Source organism: Caloenas nicobarica, chromosome Z (genome assembly GCF_036013445.1).
Source record: "Caloenas nicobarica isolate bCalNic1 chromosome Z, bCalNic1.hap1, whole genome shotgun sequence".
NCBI classification, from domain to species: domain Eukaryota; kingdom Metazoa; phylum Chordata; class Aves; order Columbiformes; family Columbidae; genus Caloenas; species Caloenas nicobarica.
This window is the reverse complement of record NC_088284.1, coordinates 18,884,354-18,906,479: the sequence shown is the minus strand read 5'-3', so window position 1 is coordinate 18,906,479 and position 22,126 is coordinate 18,884,354. Positions and strand designations below refer to the sequence as shown.

The following is a 22,126-nucleotide window of genomic DNA, read 5'->3' as shown; positions in this document are numbered from 1 at the left end:
GAGAATTACATATGAATTCTGAATTTCCCTAACTCCAATAACCCTTCCAATCTCATTAAGTAAGGAACATTTTAGGGGGAAAAAAAAAAAATTACGAGTTGTCTCTTAAACTGTGGCTTGACTAAATATTTCCTTTGGCAACAGTACTGACTTAAGTAGCCTGCAACTCCCCTATTGCTCTCTACAGAATGACTGGCTTAGAGAATTAACCCAGCCAAAAAAAAAAGCTCTAACAGCCACTGCAATGCTAAGGAGACTAGAGTGAACACGGTAGCAGAATCTGTTGAATTCGTATTTATGAAATAAACGTTCCTCATACTATGCACAGGTGTGAGCTGATTAAGGAGTCTCTCTTCGGTTATATTACCCAAGCCCATGCCAGAAATCATGATATATGACATGAAAAATAAGATTGGGCAAAGCCAGTAAGAAAAAGAGCGGATGCAAGTACTCTTACCATCCTCTACTGAGAGACCTACACAGAAGGTTACAGATTATTTCTCTTCGCTCTGTGGCTTCCATGACTGACTCAGTTCTCTAACTCACCATTGAAAACACAGGCAAGGGACATCACTGTTAAGAAAGCTTAGATGTTGTTCTTCCTTATATTTTGACTCTCATGAGACTTATACTGCAGCTCTATCCAAAGCTGTCAGATGGAAGCAGTTCCATCCCTAAGCAAAAAAACCCCAAAACCATAGGCATGAAGATTTTCAAGATGCTGTAAACATAGGCGCTTTGAGGTTTAGGCATTTCTAGGGTAGGAATATACACTTCAAATCTGCTCAACTCAGAAGTATCAGTCTGTCTTGAACCTGCACTCTACCACAATACAAAATATGAATTAGATACCCCAGAATCCAGCTAGAAAATGTTGACGTGCCTAATGTTGCTCCTGACAGCAAATGGTAAATTTTGCAACCAACTTCAACATGATAAGACTGCTTACATCCCACAAGAGGTTTCTTTGTTTTTCAACTTTTCAGCAGGAGTTTTATTAGAGTTAATGGAGGTTTCACAATTTATGTCAAGTGTCAGTCTTTGAAATCCCTGTTCCAGTTCATGTAGGCATTTATCACCACATACTCTATTAACACGGTTCTCAGAACTTCGTAAACAACCTTGCTGCACAGTTATCTAGCATTAGGAAGTGGCACTTTCTATCTATGTCAAAGATGAAATGGTCATAACTGTAAAAGAACAAAACCTAGGCAGAAAGGACTTCAAAAAATTAATAGCTTTTGTTTGTTTTCAGCTTGCCCACAGTGATCCTTCCAAAACGATGTTTGTTTCGCAGTGTTTCATGGTCTATGACTAGATTAATTTTAGATTATTTCGAGGGAGCAGTCTCTTTTACCTTCTCATTGTCCATTCTTTCCCTTCTCTGGACCCAAACACTATTCCATATTTGCACTTACTGATTAATGTATGTAAGTAGAAAATGTTATGCAAAACATATCTTTATTTAAAGGATAACATAATAGAAAATCTCACTTGAATTTCCAAATTTGATTTAACCATTCTGAAACTAAGTATATTAGTCCAAATCTTTCTACACAAAGCCTTGCAAACTGAAGTTTACCATATCCTAGTGTAAAGGATTCCAAACACAACTAATCACAACTGAACTAAGATTAAGTGTGAAGAACTAATTAAACTCGCACGGTTTAGTACTAATAAGCTTGAAATAGAAGAGCAGACTTTTTCCCAAAAGGTCCATTTAATAATTTGAGGCATGGATACATGCAAATAGATTTCTTAAAAATATATATATCTCATTTTCAGACAAGAGCATTGCAAAGCATAAATAAATTTGATGTGAAAGTAAAATCATCCCCTCTGAAGAAGTGAACAGAACAGGCCAGCATCTCAGTCACTACTAGAACTGTCTGAACTATCAGAAGATGAACTTTTTTCCTTTTGTCTCTTCTTTTTCTCCTTTTTATGATGTTTTTCTTTCTTAGATTTATTCTTTTTTTCTTTTTTCCTTTCTTTTTTGTGTAATTTTTGTTTTTTTGACTTTGGTCCATACTCTTCAGATGCACTTGATGAGGAAGACCTAGTAAAACAAAAATATACAGATTGATATGCAATTAAAGAAGGAAAATGTCACAAGAATAATGTGGGGGTTTTAATTTCAGTATTTATACAATGTCACAAATTGAATTTGGTATACAATTCACACACTAGCGTCTACAAGCTTATGATTTCTCAGTCTCCGTGTTCAACAGGATGACAACTATTGTGCCAGAAAAGCAGTATGTTTATAATACGGATTAATTAACAATGGAATAGGCAAGTTGTGTGTTTTTCAACCTTCAATAAGGAAAAATACTATGAAAAGATATATCTGAGAAGTTGTTGCAGTCCAGTAAAACTCCCACTGACTGGAAAAGAGGAAACATCGCCCCCATTTTTAAAAAGAGAAAAAAGAAAGACCTGGGGAACTGCAGGCCAGTCTCACCTCTGTTGTCATCAAGATCATGGAGCAGGGCCTCCTGGAAACTACACCAAGGCACATGGAAAACAAGAAAGTGCCTGGTGACAGCTAACATGGTTTCACTAAGGGCAATCGTGCCTGACCAATCTGGTGGGGTTACAGTGTTGGTGGATAAGAGAAGAGTAACTGGCGTCATCTACCAGGACATGTGCAAAGCATTTGACGCTGTCCTGCATGATATCCTTGTCTCTAAATTGGAGAGACATGGATTTAATGGATGGATCACTTGGTGGATAAGGATGGTCACACTCAAAGAGCTGCAGTCAACAGCTCAATGCCCAAGTGGAGACCAGTGACGAGTGGAGTTCCTCAGGGGTCCACATTGGGACCAGCACTGTTTTAATATCTTTGTCGGCATGTGGACAGTGGGATCAAGTGCACCCTCAGCAGTCTGCTGATGGCACCAAGCTGTGTGGTGTGGTTGACACGCTGGAGGGAAGAGATGCCATCCGGAGGGACCTTAACAGGCTCAAGAGGTGGGCCTGTGCGAACCTCATGAAGTTCAACAAGGCCAAGCGAAACTGCCTGCATATGGGTTGGGGCAATCCCAAGCACAAATACAATCTGGGTGGAGAACGGATTAAGAGCAGCCCTGAGGAGAAGGACTTGGGGCTGATATTTGATGCGAAGCTCAACATGAGCTGGCAATTTGCGCTTGCAGCTCAGAAAGCCAACTGTATCTTGGGCTGTATCAAAAGAAGCGGGGCCAATGGGTTGAAGGAGGTGATTCTCCTCCACTCCGCCCTAATGAGAACCTAGCTGGAGTCCTGCGCCTAACTCTGGGGCCCCCAAATAAGAAAGACATGGACCTGTTGGAGGGGGACCAGAGGACGGCCATGAAGATGATCTGAGGGATAGAACACCTCTCCTATGAGGAACGGCTGAGAGAGTTGGGGTTGTTTAGCCTGGAGAACAGAAGGCTCCAGGGAGACCTTACAGCAGCCTTCCAGTACCTAAAGAGAAACCACAAGAAAGCTGAAGGGGAACTTTTTACAGGGGCATGTAATGATAGGGCAAGAGGTGATGGCTTAAAACTGAAAGAGAGTGGATTTAGATTAGATATAAGGAAGAAATTCTTCACCATGAGGGTGGTGAGGCACTGGAACAGGCTGCCCAGAGCAGCTGTGGATGCCCCATCCCTGGAAGCGTTTAAGGCCACACTGGACAGGGCTTTGAGCGACCTGGTCTAGCAGAAGGTGTCCCTGCCCATGGCTGGAGAGTTGGAACTAGATGATCTTTAAGGTCCCTTCCAACCCAAACCATTCTATGATTCTATAGAGAGCAACAGAAAACTGAAAGTATGGCAGCCAGATAGAGCTTCTAGCTTTTAAAATCTCACATAGTCAACAACGATGCTACAGCAATGCCTTCAGACATATCTTAACATATTTCTCTAACGCAAAAATCTAAGAGAAATGAATGTCATAAATTTGGATGCTCTTGCAGCTGGTAATATTGGTCTCTAACCAGCACTGATGAGCGATTACTTATATACAAGAATTAAGATGACAATAAAAGTCATGATTATTATACTCAAAAGGGCAGTTTTGTGCTATTGTTTACATGGTTAACTACTAATTACTTGCACATAACGACTACAGCCAGCAGACTGATCCTTTTCTACTGCCTCCAAAAATGTAAGTCAGAGCTACACTATATAAATAAGGAAGGGGAAAAATGCCAATACAACCAGAGTTAAATCCTGTTTCTTTATTCCTGAAAAACATCTTATTGTGGCCTCTAAATACATTATACATTTCCTACCTCTTAGTGCAGTTCCTGGGATATTGTCTCACCAACAGTCCTTATGACTAACCAGTCCATAGTCTCAAAGAATCAGAAAAAAAATCAGTCAGGAGGCCAAAACTCAGATTCACAATAAATTTGGGTATTATGACATTTTCTTTTGAAACTGAAGTAACACTTTTTTAGGTTTCTACAATAACAGGAACATTAGAACTCAACACATGCTAAGTAAAACTACAGAAGTTTTCCTTCTGATAGTTATATATTACTCAGAGTGTGTGTGCGTGCATGTGTGTGCGTGTACACGTGCTAGTGTGCACACAGGGAATCATAGCGCCACTGAACTGCTGGGAGGCTTCTCTATGTGAGCTAAGTTGAGGACCTACTCCATAATACTCCATACTCTTTGTTCTTTTCCTACCACATCTTGCCTAGTGTTGGATAGTCTGAAGGAGCATTGCTTTCTCAGACTTGCAGAACCCCAGCTTGCTAGTGCCTTCTAGACTTTCATGGTCCTAACTCCACAGCAGAAAGCCTGTGGCTTTACCTTTACTCAAAGAACAAACAAATTCTCACTGGAAAACAAGAAGCTTTTCAAACGAAGGATGTACTTGCAAATAAAATTGCATCAATTGAAGCAATGTTTTCTGAGAAACAACCTAACCATCAGAAAGATTTCTGCAGTTGTTTCAAAATTAAAATGGGTGTGTGATAGTTACCTTTTCCTTTGTCGCTTTAATTTTGTTTTTTCTTTGTTTTTTCTTTTTTGTTTCTTTTTTTCCTCCTCCTCATTTAAATCTATGGATAAAAAGTTACAGTTTACAAAACACTTGTCTTCATCAGCATTAAAAGAATGGCTTCAATAACAATTCAAAATTACTACAAAATTCTCGTTACAAGTTTTTCTTTTCCTTCCTCCAAATTCTGGTCTAGTATAGTAATTTTAGAAATATTTTGCAGAATAGCAGAGCTTTTTATACAACTTACATTCTAAAGACTTTGATCTAAGCACTAAGATTGAAGGCCTGTAAAACGTAGCAAAAAAGTTGTGACTTTTCCTATGTGTTTACATCAGCTTTGGGTTTTCATATCTGTTCTTCCAAATTTTAAAATACTTGCCCAAGTCTGAAAACAGGTCATTTAACTAGAACATACAAAAAAAAGAATATTCCCTCAGGCTTACTTGAATTACTTTCACACATCCTCATTTCACACCTCACAAACAGCTATGTCATAACTAAGATAAATCTGAGTTAACTGTCAACATACTGTCTACAAAAACTGGCCGGCATCCCTCATCTGGTCCTGCTTGGTTCCTGCCCTAACACCGTATAGGATTGTATAGTATCTTCACATTTCACTTAAAAGCAATATTTTTATCACACTGGATGAAACTTCTGACCTTAAGACTTTTCTATACTAGTTCAAGAAGTATTTTTGAATTCTTCAATATGCAAATCCACTACATAAATACACATTACAATGTCAGGTAACAGGAAAATACTGGCTTTACAATCTATCCTTAAAACAGATAGCTGTTTTTGAGCGTCTCATCTTATTTCTATCATACAAATAACTTTCCATAGAGTCTGCATGCTAGTGTAATTATTCCATTGCTACCACAAATAAAAATTACTTGTCTTTATGTTCTGGAGCAAAATTTGAAAGAACTCAATATGAGTTACAAAAACAAAATTACTTTTGGAGCAATTAAAAACCATGAACAAGAATGTGTGAACAAACATTCAGTATTTTTTTAAGAAAACCGAGCAAAAATCTTGAGAAGACAAGGCCATTCAAAAATGGCAAAATCCTGCCTAGATTATTGACAGTTAAGACTACATATCTCCTTACAGTACACATAGCAGCCACAGTTTGAGAAAGAACATATAATAAAGAGGGTTATTACACGATCAAGTAAACAGCTGTTTTTGCTGCAGATATCTGTCCTCAATCAGTTTAGGGCCAAAAAAACCCTTTACATTCAAAATTACATAATAAGCGGGAACAAGTTTTTCCAAAGAGACTTGTTCCAAGAAAGGACTGTTGCATACCAATTCGGCACTCCTGACAAGCAGACTATCCACTTGTTTTGAAGTGTTCCAGCAAATTACAGGGTTCTATCTATCCCTTCTCCTTCCTAAATAGCATCTTTAGTAGGACCTGACTGTCGAGTCTGGAATGTGAGAGCAACAGAAGAAAACATGATGTTTCAAGGGGCAAAGGGGAAGAACATTGATTCATTTAAAACACACTATAGTTGAACAACCTCCCCTTCTTGCTTAAGGGAACAGCCTCTTTGGAGTCCAAAATCAAATGAACTCAAGTACCTGCTAAATAACCCATCTATTCTCTCTCTGAGAAACAGTTGATGCTCAGACCTTCCAAATAGAGAGCAGTACTCCTCCAAATATGAATGTTTAAATTCAATTTACTAGCTGTTCCAGTCAAAACACTACTTAGAAACTGGAGAGAAATTCAGCTGTCATATTTGTCCTTAAAGAGTTACTATCAATTTTAAGATGTTTAAACTACATGCCATAATTAAAAGATTAACTCAAAATATCCACATCACTTTCTCCTAAGCAGCTTCTCAGAAAAAGTCTTATAATCTTTTGTATTTAGGAGTGCTTTTTGAGATGTTTGAAATCGGTACATTATTCGATTCCTATGACAGGAATTAGTAATATAAAAAGGGATGTGGGTATATCAAGTCTCCGAAGTCTGGGCACACATGAAGTATAATACTTCCAAAGCGCTGGCTAAAAGAACTCATAGTAGTTATCGAAAAGGATAAAATGAGAGTTTTAGTACTTCGGAAGACCATTATCCAATTCATTCTTTAAGAAAAACGTAAAAACCTTACTTTTTTTTTCACGCATGGCTTGCAATCTCTGTAGTTCTTCTTCCTCACTGTCTTCACTGCTAGTGCTGCTGACATCTAAAACAATATCTCTTTGAGGATCTACACGGAGGAAGTTTCGGCATTCAAATGTCAGATGACCAGCTGAACAAAACAAATATTCAGAAAGAAAAACTATGATTTACCAAAAAATATCAGAAACTAAAGAACATCCATTTTATTATTACTCAGTTTTGAGAAGTGAAAAAGGCTAGGCTGCAACCTGTGAATGAGGTGGCAGAAGTCTTACTCTTAAAATGCCTCAAAGAATTTTGACAGGTTGCACAACATTATTCCATTTTATACTACTTTATGACCTCTCTCTTATTTCTGTTACAGATTTTGTCCAGCCTTTACTGTCTATTTTTTTAATGGTCTCAGATCCTTCCTGAAGAAATTACCTAAGTACATGAAGTGAAATATTTAAAACCAGCATGTTATATTGCCCTTTGTCTCCCTCTAGTGAAACAGAAGAAACTTATTTGCTTATGAGAAATAATCTTTAGCGATCAGAATATAAGCTACTACTTGACTAGTATTTTCAGTTTTCTAAGTTACATCTCAATAATCACGACCAGAGTTAGAAACCTTGCGCTGGATACACCTATTGAAATTAAAAAGAGAAATAACATGAATTGAAAATATGGTTTGTAATTTATGGTTTGTAATTCAGATTACACAGGAATGCTAAACTACAGACTTACGGTAGCCACACTTCTTGCATCCTGCTCTGATGTTATCCTTATTTCCACCTGAAAGAGAAAATTTCATCAATCTGGTGTTGCTAAACAGAACTGTAAAGTTTCTTTTAAATTTGGCTTAACAAAGTTGATACGCAGACAGGAGTGATCACTCCTCAGGATACTAAATACACTAAAATATCTTTAAAAAACTTAAAGAAAAGCAAAACAGTGCATTTCTAAGGTCACTTTTCTGTGCAGCAATTTATCAGAACAAATTTGGCTAGTATAAACGGCTATGGATTTTTTAGTTTTACATAACTTATTGCCAAATCCTCACTTGATTTATTATGACCTTTCCATTATAATTTTAATAATTATTCAACTTCTCTGAAAGCTTATGCATTTCTTTAGTTATGGTATGAACACAGTAATAGCAATGTGACATTCCAGTGATCCACAACAAGTGTACTTATAAATTATAGCAGTGTGTGGATGTTGACAGACATTCACTGGAAACTCTGAAGTAATTTACATTTTAATTACAAGACTTGTCTTGAAAAGGCAATTAAAAAAAAGAGATAAATAATCACTCCTGAAAAGTGGCAAAAGACAGATAGAAACAATTTTTAAAAAAGCTAAACAAATTTATACGTGATTCTGAATCCAGGCAACATGGCACCAAATACAAAGAATTAATGGGTGCAAAAAAGTAAATGTGGATTAAAGTTAAAAGAGTAACAGAAAAGCATGTAGATGCTATGCAGGATGGAGGACCAGAATAGTACAAATTTTAGATATAAAAAGTGTGTGATTTTCTCATCTGAGCCCACAGTTAAATTAAACAGACACAATAGGACATGAGTCTGAAAAAGAGAAACCCCAGAGACCCATCCTCAAAACCAGATTGGTCTTATTTTTATCTTCTGAGCCTATGCATAATGAAAGTCACAACGGAATTTCCAAAATTAATGGGTGCCTTTCTATCTTCCCACTGAATAGAGTATGAAAAAAATCAGTGCCTTAAACAGCTACATACAGTTTTCTGAATAACTAGGTCATTTATGCAAATAAATGATAAAGCAAACATAACAAGAAACCCATGACAGAAATTAGAAAACCAGAAAGAGGGTACATCATCTCCATTAATTTAAACTTTGATTTACTGAGACAAGCACTGTCTTCAGAAAATTCTACTCAAAATAACAGAGAAACCTTCAAACCCCAGGTTGAAAAACTAACTTGGAAACTCGGACAACTTACTGGTCTATGCCATGAAGAGTACTGGAAAGCTAAGCAAAAAAGATACATGCATTCCATTATGACACATGGTTTTCTGCCATGTAGAAGAAAACTTAGTATTACATATCGCCTTCAGGGTCTATAAACTCAGCAGTGTTTAGGTGCATGTTTTATGGCTATCTTTTGAGGGAAATCCAGGAGAGTCAAGAAGGTAAGGAACATGGAAGGAAATGTCAAGAAGCAAGGAAAAAAAGTATACCTGTACTTTGCAATGTCATGTGAAAGAAATACTCAAAACAGCAACTGCTTGTTCACTACACCTAGGGACTAGAAAGCAAGATCGCCCAAGCTACCTACTTTGTCTCAGCTTTCTGAAATACTCAATAAACTCTGCTCTACTGGATAACTGACCTGTAGGTAAAGAAAGGCTTGGTATTCCGTTCAAGGGAGGTCAGTACTATCATGCACACCCTACGAAATCTTCCATAATAACTGCAGGTTCCATTTGTCAGGATTTCCAACAGAAACACCCAGCAGATGACAAGAATGTTGTCACCAAATACTCCCACCAAATTCCCGAGATTGAAATTTTATTATTATTTTTGGCTCTAAATAATGACGTTAGAAGCAGGGTTTTAGACTAGATGAAGTTTTAGATGATCAAAAGCAAACAAATTGCTAGAAACCTCCTTTTCTCACTGTCTTCTTAGCAGGTATTAATCCTCAAGAAAATTAGCAACTGACAACAGCAACCATCACTAAAAGCCTCATTCCCTCAGTGGAGCACAAGGTTGCAAAAAGAGCTTTAGAAACCTTTGAACACAAACATGAGATATCTTCCTCAAGAACTCCCTCTAGAATGGGAGCAAGCTTATTAAGGTCTTCTGTCTTCTTAAGAGGAAGCTTACCAAAGCTCAGACTTGTGCAGTGGTTCTCAGCCAAACACTCCTCAAGTTTCAGGATCAAGAAAAAAGTATGAAGTAATGGCTGTATGTTTGTCTAACACACATCTAAACCCCATGCAAATAGAGCAAGTGTTTCCGCTTGTCCTGTCTCACCACCATTCTCAGCAGGTCTATTTAAGCAATAATCTAGTGGGACACAAACAATCGAGAACAAAAGACGGGGAGGAAAACCAAGTCTAAGAACAACAACCACTCCTTGGATGTAACTTTACAGAAGGTGGCTTATACTAACGGGCGACAGGAGCGTAGCGCTTGGTCATCGCCCACCCGAAACGCTGGGGAGAGGCCCCACAGGCCTAGAAGGAAGCGGCTGCGCTCACCCCCTGCGGGCCTGACCGCCCACCCTCAGCCCACCTCCCGGCCTCCCTCCCGCTACCGCAACGCCGGCTGGTTCAGAACACCGGCTGTGCCGACCGGAGCAACGTTTCTCCACCGGCAGCCCCGGCGGCCTCAGGGAGATGCGCCCGTCCCCTCCCCCCCGCCCTACACTTCTCGCTGCACGCGCGGTCGCGCCACCTCCCCGCGTAATTTTCCATCGACCCGCTGCTTATTTCCCCTTCCCAACACGCCGGCCGTGAGGCCAGCCAGCTATCGCGACTTCTGTCCCCGCAGACCCGGCTGGGAGCCCCTTACCCGGCAGCGCCATTACGCCTCCCGCCACCGCCCTCGCCGCCCGGGCCCGGACGCGCAGCGGCGCCTCTCCCCGCCGGAAGGCTTTGCCCGGCGCACTCTCGGACCGTACCACTCACAGGGAGGACGGGGGACCTCAGCACCGGGCGGGAGTCACAGGGAGGGGCTGCAGATGTCTCGAGAAGCCTTCAGGTCTTTCCGAAAGGAATTTGTTCCTCAGTGACTCCCGTAGAGCCTTCAAAGGGGGACTCATCCCTTCGTCCTTCCTCCTGGCTTGGGCAGTGGCCTCCCCATCTCCGTGGGCTGCGTAGACGCGTCCAAGATGGCGGGAGGTTCGGAGGGGTAGGCAGCGTCACGGGCGAAGCGTAACCGACTGTCGGGCCTGGATGGTTGGTCCTCTGCTGGGACTCGCTTATCCCGACCATGAGCAACATCTACATCCAGGAGCCGCCCACCAACGGCAAGGTGAGTCTCGCCAGGGACAGGGGCTGCCGTGGGCGAGGCCAGGCCGGCGGGAGTAAGGGAGCTGCGCTGCCCCGCAGTGAGGGGGCTGTGGGCGGGGAGCCGCTGCTGGGGCGGCTGTGCGCGGTGCGTGGGGAGCGCGGGTGGCGGGGCCGCGCCGCTCGGGTGCGGGGGGTGCGCGCTGTGCGGGGAGCCGGGGCGGGCCGCGGTGTGCACCAGGGTTGTTTTTGAATGGTGTGGGAGGTGTGAAGGAATTGTGTGGTGCAGGGGTGGGGACAGGTGAGGAGGACATGCGTGTGGCGATGGTGGTGGTATCCGTGTTGTGGTGCTGGTTTGGTTAGTTTGAGGTGATACAGCCCTTGAAGGTGTAACCTGAGCCAAAGCACGATGTGTGCTGTGGGGGTGCATGACACAGAGCAGTCCTTGAAGCGTTTCATTTCCTCTATTCTTGACTGTATCTTAAGTTCTTAATTTTAATATGATCTTTCATTTAATTTAATGGTATTGTTCATAAGAGAGGTATAATGTCTTTGGAGATTAAAGGCATTTTTTTTTTTCTATATTGCTTCATTATGGAAGCGATAAAGGGTATCTAATTTTCTGTCATGTATCAGGTACCACAGCTTATTGGCCTCAAAGCCTTGTTATACGTATTGGTTCAGAACTGTATCTTAAGAACTGGCAATACTGTCTGGGACTAGCAGTAGCTACCTGGCACATTCGAATGTCTACTACTGTTACTAATGTAATGAGTTCAGAAGCATTGGTTTAACTTAGCAAAGATATTATTTGCACAGTGACTAAGTTACAATAAAACTAATGATGTATTTATGTCTGGTTTTATAGGTTTTGTTGAGAACAACAGCAGGAGATATAGATATAGAATTATGGTCAAAAGAAGCACCAAAAGCATGTCGAAATTTCATCCAGCTTTGTATGGAAGGTAATGACTGAATGGGATAGGAGTTGTTAAAATTATTTTATATGCAATATTGTTATCTTTGTGCCTTTTCTGTAAAATAGAGGTCATAACTATGTTTTACCTTTAATATGTTAATGAATTTATTTCTATTTAGAAAATATTAACTAACTTTCAGACAATGTTTTTTAAGGTTATTAAGCAACCCAGTAGAAAAAAAAAATCGATGATGTGTAACTGAGGAGTTGTATATCAGAGGCTTTGGGAAGGCTTATTTTCAGCAAGTGTTTACAAAGTATAACTACTTCTTTAATGTATGTATGAAATGGCAATGTTACAGTATTGGACAACCTCCAAAATTCTCATTTCTCTATCATCGTTTTTACTTACTTTTTTTTGTTTTTGTGTTTCTCATGTTTCATTTGCTATAGTTGTTTGTTGATGGAAGCTCTGTAATGCTCTTCACAGTGGGTACCAGAATGAGAAGCTCCCTATTGGGAAAACGGTAACAAGAATTTGTGAAGGACCTGGTGCCTTTATGTGTTTTCTAGCTGCTGCTGTTATGCCATCTGTGCATTTATAAAGTCGTTAAGAGTTCTTTTAGCCTTCCTCTATTAAGGAAAAATAGCAGTCTAGGATTTGTGCCTCCAGCACAGATCCAGCCTGTTCCATATTCTTACACCTAATCTGGAGATGTGGAAATTTTTTGCAATGATAAATCAGTTTCTTAGCCCTTGATAAGTCCTAAGAGTTCAGTTATCCGCTGTGTTAAAGAACTAGGCTTTATTTTTATTCTGAATTTGTCTGGCTGCTGTGTAGGATCCTATACTTTGTATAAAAAAATTGAGTTATTTCTCTTGTGAGTACTCTAGAGTATAACCATCCATGAATATATGTAGCTAGGCTGCAACATTTGCACATCCTGCTTTGTCTTGCAGCATGCTGCAGATTTTTTTTTTTTTTTTAATCAGCTGGAAATCGATGTCAAGTGAAGTTAAGTTTTCCTTCCTTTTATTTTGTTGTGATCTCACAACGCTTATGTGATAGATAAATAAAATATAACAACTTAGGGAACAAAAGGTACCACATATTTCATTCTGTGAAAATGATCAGTTTGAGTGCAGCATAGGTGGTGAAAGGGGTGACACCTGTATTCCATACTGGTGAGTGAAAATGCTAATCATTTGGTGTATGGATATGGTTAATGATACGAGATGTTGGCTGGTACAGAGCATGGTAGTTTTAGCTCTCATTTTAAAATGAAGTACATTGGTAGTATCATCCCAGTGATAACACTGAAAAGCTGAAAAGAAAATAACTCATCAATATCATCTTGTCAGTGATGTGCAGTGTCTTTTACAGCAGCAATGTATGACACCTTTTTTTTTTGTCATAAATGTCATCAGCAATACTTTGCAGATGACATACGGTCACACTGAGCAAGACAGTGGAAGAGGAGGAAATCCAGTGGCAACAGCGGAATCCAGTACTTGTTTTCTGGAACTTCAATCTCTGGACATCTCTGCATGATCTATATGGAACCTCAATTTTGAGACCATTTACATGTATTTAATATCCTCTTATTTTTCTTTTTTTTTTTTTTCCCCAGAGTATTACAATAACACAATATTTCACAGAGTAGTGCCTGGCTTTATAGTGCAAGGAGGTGATCCCACTGGTACTGGATCAGGTGGAGATTCAGTCTATGGAGCTCCATTCAAGGTATGTGTCTGTATATCTTATGCATTAATTTTCGGTTGTTCTCTACCAGTTGTTCTTCCTACTGTGTTAGGTTGTAAAGAAGCAAACCTTTTCTTAAGAATATAACATTATACATGTACAGTAATTGCTTTTACTTGTTGCTTCAGTATTTTTCAGTATACCTTTTTGGATTGAGAGTTCTTAAATCTGGCTCTTCTGATTTTATGATAAACATATAACCTGACTAGCATGAACTTCACAACTTAAAATAGGGGAGGGGAAGAATGAAGAGTAGGTGTTGATCTGTGGCAAACTCAAATACAGAAATGTATCTGAGAAATATACATTGTTTACACACCTTGTATCTTCTTTAGCAAATGTCTCTGAATGTTGTTTATGTGTTCGTTGGTTATTATTGATACTGGCATGGCTCATCTTTAACCATGAGGCTCAGTTCCTGCGGGAAGCTACACATGAAGAGGAGTTGCATTCTGTTCTATCTGATGGTTTTATTTCAGCTGAAGCAAGCACCTTTAACTTGTGACTGGAGCTGCATAGTCTGTCTCCGGGCCTTCCATCTCCGGGCTGCTTGAGTAGACTCATGCATGTAACACAAACATGAAGTTTGCTAAAGTGTTTGGTACCTGACCAGAGAACAGAACTAACATTTCCAATATTTACTAGCATTGCTGCTAGTAGCTAAATATTGCAGTCTTTAGAATTGTGATACTACCGTGGTATTAATGTATTTCTCATCCCTTTCATCTTGCTTTGAAAGTAGTCCTGATCTGTCTTCTTATGGTCCAGAAAATGTTCTTCCTATGGATTTTTGCAATACTGTACTATTGTGGTTTGTTATTGAGCTTCCAGTTATTTTACATGAATTAGAATTTTTCCCCTATATACAGTGGTTAACAAGAATGATAGTTTTACAAGAAATGTATGAAATGCAGTTACTTTTTGAAATGCTTTGGATTTTTTTAATATTGGAGAATAATAAATTCCAGCAAAAATAATGAACAACACTTGATTATTAGGCAATGGTTGGAAAAAGTGAAAGTTAACAAGACAGAACTTAGAGTTTTTCTTAAATCGTATTTCTTTCTGTTATTGATATCCTAGTTTCTAGATTTTTTTTTCTTTTGCTGTTTGTTGGCTGTGTGTTTATGGTTTCTTTTAAGAGAAGATTGATCATTTGTTTGCATTATATGAACTAAGAAGAAAAAACATTGACTAAAAATAATATTTTCTGCTGAAAACAGCAGCTTTTATCTAAAATTGTGGTGTGAAGTTTCAAAATACTTTGGTTTTATTACTATCTGAATTTAAAAAAAATAAACAGCATATTTTCTGTGTGTGCATATTGATATAAATAAACACTATCTTAAAAAGGGCAAAAAATAGTTACATACTTAATTCATGTTCTTTTCTCTTCTGTCTTTGCCAGGATGAGTTCCACTCACGATTGCGATTTAATCGAAGAGGACTTGTTGCTATGGCAAATGCTGGGCCCCATGATAACGGGAGTCAATTTTTCTTTACGTTGGGTCGTGCAGATGAACTTAATAACAAGCACACAATCTTTGGAAAGGTCTGCTACACAGACTAGAGTCCCAGTTTGAGTTTGACAGAAGCTACTAAAAGTTTCTCTGTATTCAAAGGCTGTTTTAGTGTTGTTTGCTGCTATGTACATTTGAAATTTACTTAACTGCTTTTCAAGCTGTCTCCATTCTGTTTGTATCCCATAGCTGGTAGAAATGTTTCTATGGGTTGTTCCTGTAATTATCTTCTTTCCTGTTGTTATTCTTCTAAATTATATTTTTGTGTTGTGCTTCCTTTGAATAATGTCTTACTAATATTTTGGCTCTGTCTTATTAATCAGTTCATCCAATACTAGTAAAATAGAAGAAATTCTATTCGTAAATTCTAATTATTCAAAAAGAATCAGGAAAATAAAAAATATAAGATGAATTTAGCACTTTCATAATTCAATTGAAAGAAAGTAAATCAACTATTTTTTTATTTCACTGTGTCTTTTGTTTTCCTGTTTCACAGTTTACAGTAAGAATTTGACATCTTCCCTTGTGTATGCTCCCTAAAGTGCATGTTTAGCCACCTGTGTTCCTTCAGTTTTCGCTCTTAAATTTAAAAAACCCAAACTTTATACATTATACCTGCTCTGTGTTAAAAGTATTACATGCTTACAGTATCTCCTATATTATTTGTATTTTCAAAATTCTTTATGTAATAATTGCTTTGCATTTTGTGTAATAATTAACAAAAGTTATAGGCAAGGCCTTTCAAAGTTTTTATAAATTTGACAGGTTACAGGGGATACAATATATAACATGTTGCGCCTGGCTGAAGTAGAAGTTGACAAGGAAGAGAGACCTCTCAGTCCACACAAAATAAGAAGCAGTGAGGTGAGTATATTCTGGCTTGAAATTTGAGCTTTTAAAATTTTTTCTTTGGTAGCATTCAGACAACTATGTTGTAGTATGAAAACTTGGCATGTCCTTTTATATATTGTTTTAAAATATTAAATAATTTAATTCCAACAAAATGCTTATTGAAGTTTTGTCTAAAATGTTACTTTTTTAACAGGTTTTGTTTAATCCCTTTGATGACATTGTTCCAAGACCAAATAGAAAGCTCAAGAAGGACAAACCAGAAGAAGAAACTAAAAAGTCCAAAGTAAAAGGCACAAAGTAAATATATGCAACATAAGTGGTGGTTAATTTTCTTTCACCTTTAATTTGCAGCTTGGTAATTTTCCGTTTCTGCTTTTGAGACACAAGGCTTTACCAGAACGCAGAGAACTATGTTCTTTATTCTTGGCAAACCCACTTCCCTGTTCCTGAAAGGGTTATACAAATCTAGTTGCTTTGACTGAAGTGGTTACTGTGTATCAGCTGAGCTGTCCATCCATGCTGATAGTTTGTTGCAAAAGAGAGGCAAAAGCCAGTTTAAGCCTTTCCCACGGGCAAGAAGATGCAATCAATCCTTCGTGACTGAGGTGGCACTGAGGTTTATCTGTACTAGTAACTTGGTCACAGTTCAGTTGTTTGAAGTTTTTGATCTTATTTTATCAGCTACCACTTCTCTTCCACTAAAATACTCAGAAAATGCCAAACATTTTGGCATAGGAAATTTCCATTTCTGTGAATGAAATTTTGTAGTTATAAACATGCATTGAAAAGTAATAGGAAGTCTGAACTGTGTGTATGTTTTCTCTTGGACAGAAATACAACCTATTGTGACTGAGTGGTTCCAAAATAATATAAAAAAAAAATTTGAAAAATTTTTAAAGATCGTTATTTGTCTTAATGACATTCTCTGAATGCGTGTACATTTGATGCCTTTTTGAGCCATCATATCTTGAAAATACAGTTTGTTACTTGATTGTTGCTCTATTAGAGTGGTTGCATTTTTATATTTTTTTTTTTCTATTTTCAGAGTTGTCAGCATTTAAAAGTCTGTGAAAATTAGTCAAGGCAGAATGCTTAAATTCCATCTTACCGTTTTCTAAGTGATGCTTTACTATCCCGATTGTTCTGTCTCAATGACAGAAGAGAAACAAGCATCTCTGAATATTAGTGGCTTATTGCAAAGCAACACGTTACAGTTGTTTGAAGTTTGTACGTTTAGCTGGACAAAAAGTTTTTTTAAAAGAATACATAGAATTTCATAGAGTATGAAAGTAGCAGGGTTAAAGTTTATTGACTGTTAATAGAATAGTATTTAAAGTTTTACTATGGCCCAAAGAGTTGTGGTGAATGGCATCAAATCCAGTTGGCAGCCGGTCACAAGTGGTGTTCCCCAGGGCTCAGTATTGGGGCCAGTTCTGTTTAATCTCTTTATCAATGATCTGGATGAGGGGATTGAGTGCACCCTCAGTAAGTTTGCAGATGACACCAGGTTGGGTGGGAGTGTTGAGCTACTGGAGTGCAGGAAGGGTCTACGAGGGATCTGGACCGGCTGGATTGTTGGGCTGAGGCCAGTTGTATGAGGTTCAACAAGGCCGAGTGCTGGGTCCTTCACTTGGATCACAACAACCCCAGGCAGCGCTACAGGCTCTGGGAGGAGTGGCTGGAAAGCTGCCTGGTGGAAAAGGATCTGGGAGTATTGATTGACAGCTAGCTGAATATGAGCCAGCAGTGTGCCCAGGTGGCCAAAAAGGCCAACAGCATCCTGGCTTGTGACAGGAATAGTGTGGCCAGCAGGACTAGAGAAGTGATTGTGCCACTGTACTCAGCACTGGTGAGGCCACACCTCAAATCCTGTGTTCAGTTTTGGGCCCCTCGCTACAGGAAAGACTTTGAGATGCTGGAGAGCATTCAGAGAAGGGCAGTGGGTCTGGAGCGCATGTGTTTTGAGGAGCAGCTGAGGGAACTGGGGCTGTTTAGCCTGGAGAAAAGGAGGCTGAGGGGAGACCTTATCGCTGTCTACAACTACCTGAAAGGAGGTTGTAGCATGGAGGGTGTTGGTCTCTTCTCCCAAGTAGCAAGTGATAGGACAAGAGGAAATGGCCTCAAGTTGCGCCAGGGGAGGTTTAGATTGGATATTAGGAAAAATTTCTTCCCGGAAAGGGTTGTCAGGCATTGGAACAGGCTGCCCAGGGAAGTGGTGGAGTCACCATCCCTGGAAGTGTTTAAAAGATGGGTCGATGAGGTTCTTAGGGACATGGTTTAATGCTAGAGTTAGATTATGGTTGGACTTGATGATCTTGAGGGCCTCTTCCAACCAAAATGATTCTATGATTCTATTATTCTATTCTATAAATGTGTTTTCTCTCTTAAAGGAATTTTAGTCTACTTTCCTTTGGGGAAGAAGCTGAAGAAGAAGAAGAGGAAGTCAATAGAGTTAGTCAGGTACTGTACCAAATCATCTCCATTTTTCTCTTCTACTTACTTTTTTTGCATGTTTATAAAATGGTTTAAAGTTCATAATCTTGTTGCTGTGTTTTGTGTTGGGTTTTGAACAATAGTACTACTAGAACAATAATACTGCCAGAAATTACTTCCGTTTTTATGAACCTGCTATTTTGACATGTTGAAAAACTAGAGATTTTTAACTTTTCTAACTTTGAAGGTACCTTCTGTTATTGCACAGTATTTTTACATTTCTGTAAACATAATATTTCATACTTCATATTTCCGCTGTTTAAAGTTCATGAAGGTGATAGGTACTTTATTCTTCTTAACCCCTTAATTACAAGAATGTGATTCAATGGTTAAATAGTTGGACTTTGAAATATATCATCTTGTTCATTGCCAGCTAATTCTTAGCAACATTTTTGTATATCCATTCTGTGTGCAAAATGAGGTGGTGTTATTGTGGGAAATATAATGCATAATTATATTACATTCACAGAACTAAGGTCGCATAGGTAGTTTTTGATCTAACATTTCCTAGTCTGACCTTGCCGCTTAAATAACGTTGGTTTAAAAATTTCTTTGTCAAGTTCTCATTTGCATTTCTACTGCTGACCAAATTATTTCAGTAGAGCTCCAGGCTTTCTAACTTATTTGTGTAGTTTGGGTACCTATCAGCTTCAGTTAGTGATCAGACTATTTAATGCTGAGTCCTGTAGCAAAATAAATGAAAAAACCGTCCTCAGCCCTAAGGATTTAGGTAAAATAGAAAAGACAACAGTGAATAGAGTGATGGAGAATATTACAGTGAGACAATATCACTTAGGATGATAGTAGAGATTTATTGCAACAGTAGTTTTAACTATTTTTTTTCTTGTTTCAACTTAGCAGTCAGACTGACTACACTTGTTTACTTTGACATGTTCATCTGCAGTTCCGCTCTTGGCATATGTCTGGTTTTAATATTGCATTTAACTTGGTTGTTTTGATGTTCTTCCCTTTCATACCAAATACTTGCTTTTCACTTTAAAAGGATCTAAATAGAACATCTCTTTCGTGACAAGCCTAGTTTCAGTGTTGTCATGCTGTCTTTGAATCAGTCTTAAAATCCTATCTTCTTATTTGTCCTGACTAAATTCTGGACTAGCCTTAGCTGGGAAAATAACCAAATAAACTGTTAATGAAGAGTTTCTATTTGTTCTTTATAACAGGATGAAACCTTTTTTTGCAAACCTCATTGCTTGTTTCTAATAGGTCTAGATCAATATCTCTATAGTTCTGGACATTATCTTAATCTTGATTAAACTAAAGTATATGGACTTCAGTACCAACTTTCATTCTGTTTTTGATAAGAAAAAATGAAGGTCAAAGCTAATAATAGGATTCTGTGACATCTACAAATCAGAATCCTGCTGTGAACTTTTTTTGGTTGCTAGATGCATTAAATCTTGCTTTTTTCAATGTAAGAAAAGTATAATTTTAAGGACTGAGATTGAGAAGAAAGTCTGCAAGTAACTGAAGAATCCTCCACCAGACCTGGGAAAAGGGAACATTTTCTATTAATTTTTAGTGTAGTGAGGCTGAGGCTAGAGTTATCTAAGGAGTAAAAGAAAGCACCGTATATCAGGATGAAATTTGTACAGTGTATAATAGTTTTGTGTTTACATGTGAAAAATAAGAATGCTTGTTTTAGTCACATCATATTAATGAAGTACTGAACTTAAGAATGCCTCCCAACGTCTTTTGTTTATCTTCTGTATTATGAACAATTTTCTACTCTGAACATGTTCCCCCCACACTACACTTAGTGTAAGTGAGGGAATATATTTTGCCTTTGCTGCAGTGCATCACCAGATCTGTGATAACTATAGCTTAGACTCTGGCTGCTGAAATTGTACCAAGAAGGACAGGAAGGATGACTAGGCATATGGACCATGGTAGCTTGAACAAAAATTAAAAAAAAAAATGGAGGAAGGTGGAGGGTAGTTGGGAATTATTATTCCCTATTTCTTGTGATACGAAAGATAAAGAGCATATAAATATACAAGAAAAAGTGTTTTTCTCTGTGAATACTTGTGAATACTTATGCCATGGAACATTACTAAAGTGAGACAAATTAATACTTTCAGAAAGAGATTAGACAAGGGATTAGAGCCATTGATGTATTTTAAATGTTATAGGTCAAATTTTCTTCTGCATTGGGAGGGTGTGTAAGTGGTTATATTATAGAGGACATGAATCTTAGAAAGAAAACTTGTGTACCTGAGGAGGTTATAGAAGGCAGAGATCACATGATTAAGGAAGTTTGTGTCAAGGAGCAGCAAGAGCAGAATGTCTGCTTGAGGGATGGTGAGCAAGGAGCCAAGAGTGATTCCAGCACAGGCAGTACACTCACCAACAGGGACACAGTCCCACAGGATCTGGATACAGCAGGCAGAGTTGGTTGCTGGTAACAGGGTCCATCAACAGTCCTGGAAGAGGCAGGCAATAACAAAGGCCAAGGTCCCCATCCAGAAAGCTCAGTCAGGAGTAGCAAGAGATGGGACAGGAGGCAGGACTGGAAACAAGCCTAAAGTGTGGGTCCACCAGGCCCATCCAGAAGATGGGTTTAGTCACAGATACACTTAAGGCGGTTGTCAGGCCTGAGCTGAAATGATGCTGCTGATGGGCAGAGGAGCTCCAGGTAAAATTCCTCAAGGCCACTAAGGCTATTAGTGCATTTGCAGATCTGACAGTGTAGCCCCCACTAGTTGTTGCTTAGTGTTTAAACTGAAGCTTTCATTGCCCAAACTGCTCATTTAATTGTCTGTTTGGAGAAGTTTACAAGGGTAAAGGCACCTGTTTCATCTAGCTCCTGAACACACACACACACACACACACACATGAACACACACAAATTACTTGCTGAAGGAAGTAATTTTTCGTGTTTCTGAATGTGCCAATTATTTATTAATTTATCTCCCCCACCCCAGGTCTAATTAGTGTTCTACCAATTGATAAGTACTGCTTTGTACATATTAGTTCTCTGAGTTGTCATATGCCATTATTGGAAAGTAAAGTTCTTAGCTCTTCATTCACTCAAGCATTTATGTGCTAGACCATGTAACTTTATGATGTCTAGTGATCGTGATGATTAAACAATCTTTTTTTTTTTTCCTTACTTTAAAATTAAATGCATTGCTATTGCAAATATACCTTTTAAATCCATGGGTTAAATTTGGTGCTCCTCTTACTGGAACTAGTCACATGAAAAGAATGTCTTCTCTGTTGTTCTGCTATTAAAAGTGTTTATGCTCACTGCTTAGGTTAAAATTAATGAGAAACAAGTTATCTTTTTCTTACCATTATCCTTTTTCACCTTCTACTCTCTCAGACACCGCAATTTATAACACTGTTTTTTCTTTTTTTTTATTTTTTAACAGAGCATGAAGGGAAAAAGTAAAAGTAGTCATGATCTACTGAAGGATGATCCACATCTAAGCTCAGTTCCTGCTGTCAAAAGGTT

General features: G+C 38.6%; 2 protein-coding genes across 2 annotated transcripts in view; one reads left to right on the top strand and one right to left on the bottom strand.

Moving 5' to 3' along the window:
• Positions 1–992: 992 nt before the first annotated feature.
• SREK1IP1 (SREK1 interacting protein 1) lies at positions 993–10,737 on the bottom strand. Its single transcript, XM_065657217.1, has 5 exons — positions 10,669–10,737; positions 7,853–7,900; positions 7,113–7,253; positions 4,966–5,044; positions 993–2,059 (listed from the first exon to the last, which is right to left on the bottom strand). Exons 1-5 carry the CDS (start codon positions 10,679–10,681, stop codon positions 1,870–1,872), a joined length of 471 nt encoding a protein of 156 aa, XP_065513289.1. The 5' UTR covers positions 10,682–10,737; the 3' UTR covers positions 993–1,869.
• Positions 10,738–10,988: 251 nt separating this feature from the next.
• The window catches only part of CWC27 (CWC27 spliceosome associated cyclophilin), a 109,791-nt gene continuing 98,653 nt past the window's right edge, over positions 10,989–22,126 (top strand). The window contains exons 1-8 of the mRNA XM_065655825.1: positions 10,989–11,130; positions 11,974–12,070; positions 13,656–13,768; positions 15,195–15,338; positions 16,072–16,170; positions 16,352–16,455; positions 18,549–18,618; positions 22,044–22,123. Of these exons, the coding sequence (XP_065511897.1) occupies positions 11,089–11,130; positions 11,974–12,070; positions 13,656–13,768; positions 15,195–15,338; positions 16,072–16,170; positions 16,352–16,455; positions 18,549–18,618; positions 22,044–22,123 (749 nt within the window). The 5' untranslated portion in view covers positions 10,989–11,088. The remainder of the gene's footprint in view (positions 11,131–11,973; positions 12,071–13,655; positions 13,769–15,194; positions 15,339–16,071; positions 16,171–16,351; positions 16,456–18,548; positions 18,619–22,043; positions 22,124–22,126) is intronic.

Bases quoted from the DNA above. Each gene is read 5' to 3' on its own strand.
- SREK1IP1 (XM_065657217.1), bottom strand. The intron at 7,254-7,852 runs GTAAGTCTGTAG...TGTTTTGTTCAG, and splicing joins ATGCAAGAAGTGTGGCTACC to CTGGTCATCTGACATTTGAA. The intron at 2,060-4,965 runs GTAACTATCACA...TTGTTTTACTAG, and splicing joins TTAAAGCGACAAAGGAAAAG to GTCTTCCTCATCAAGTGCAT.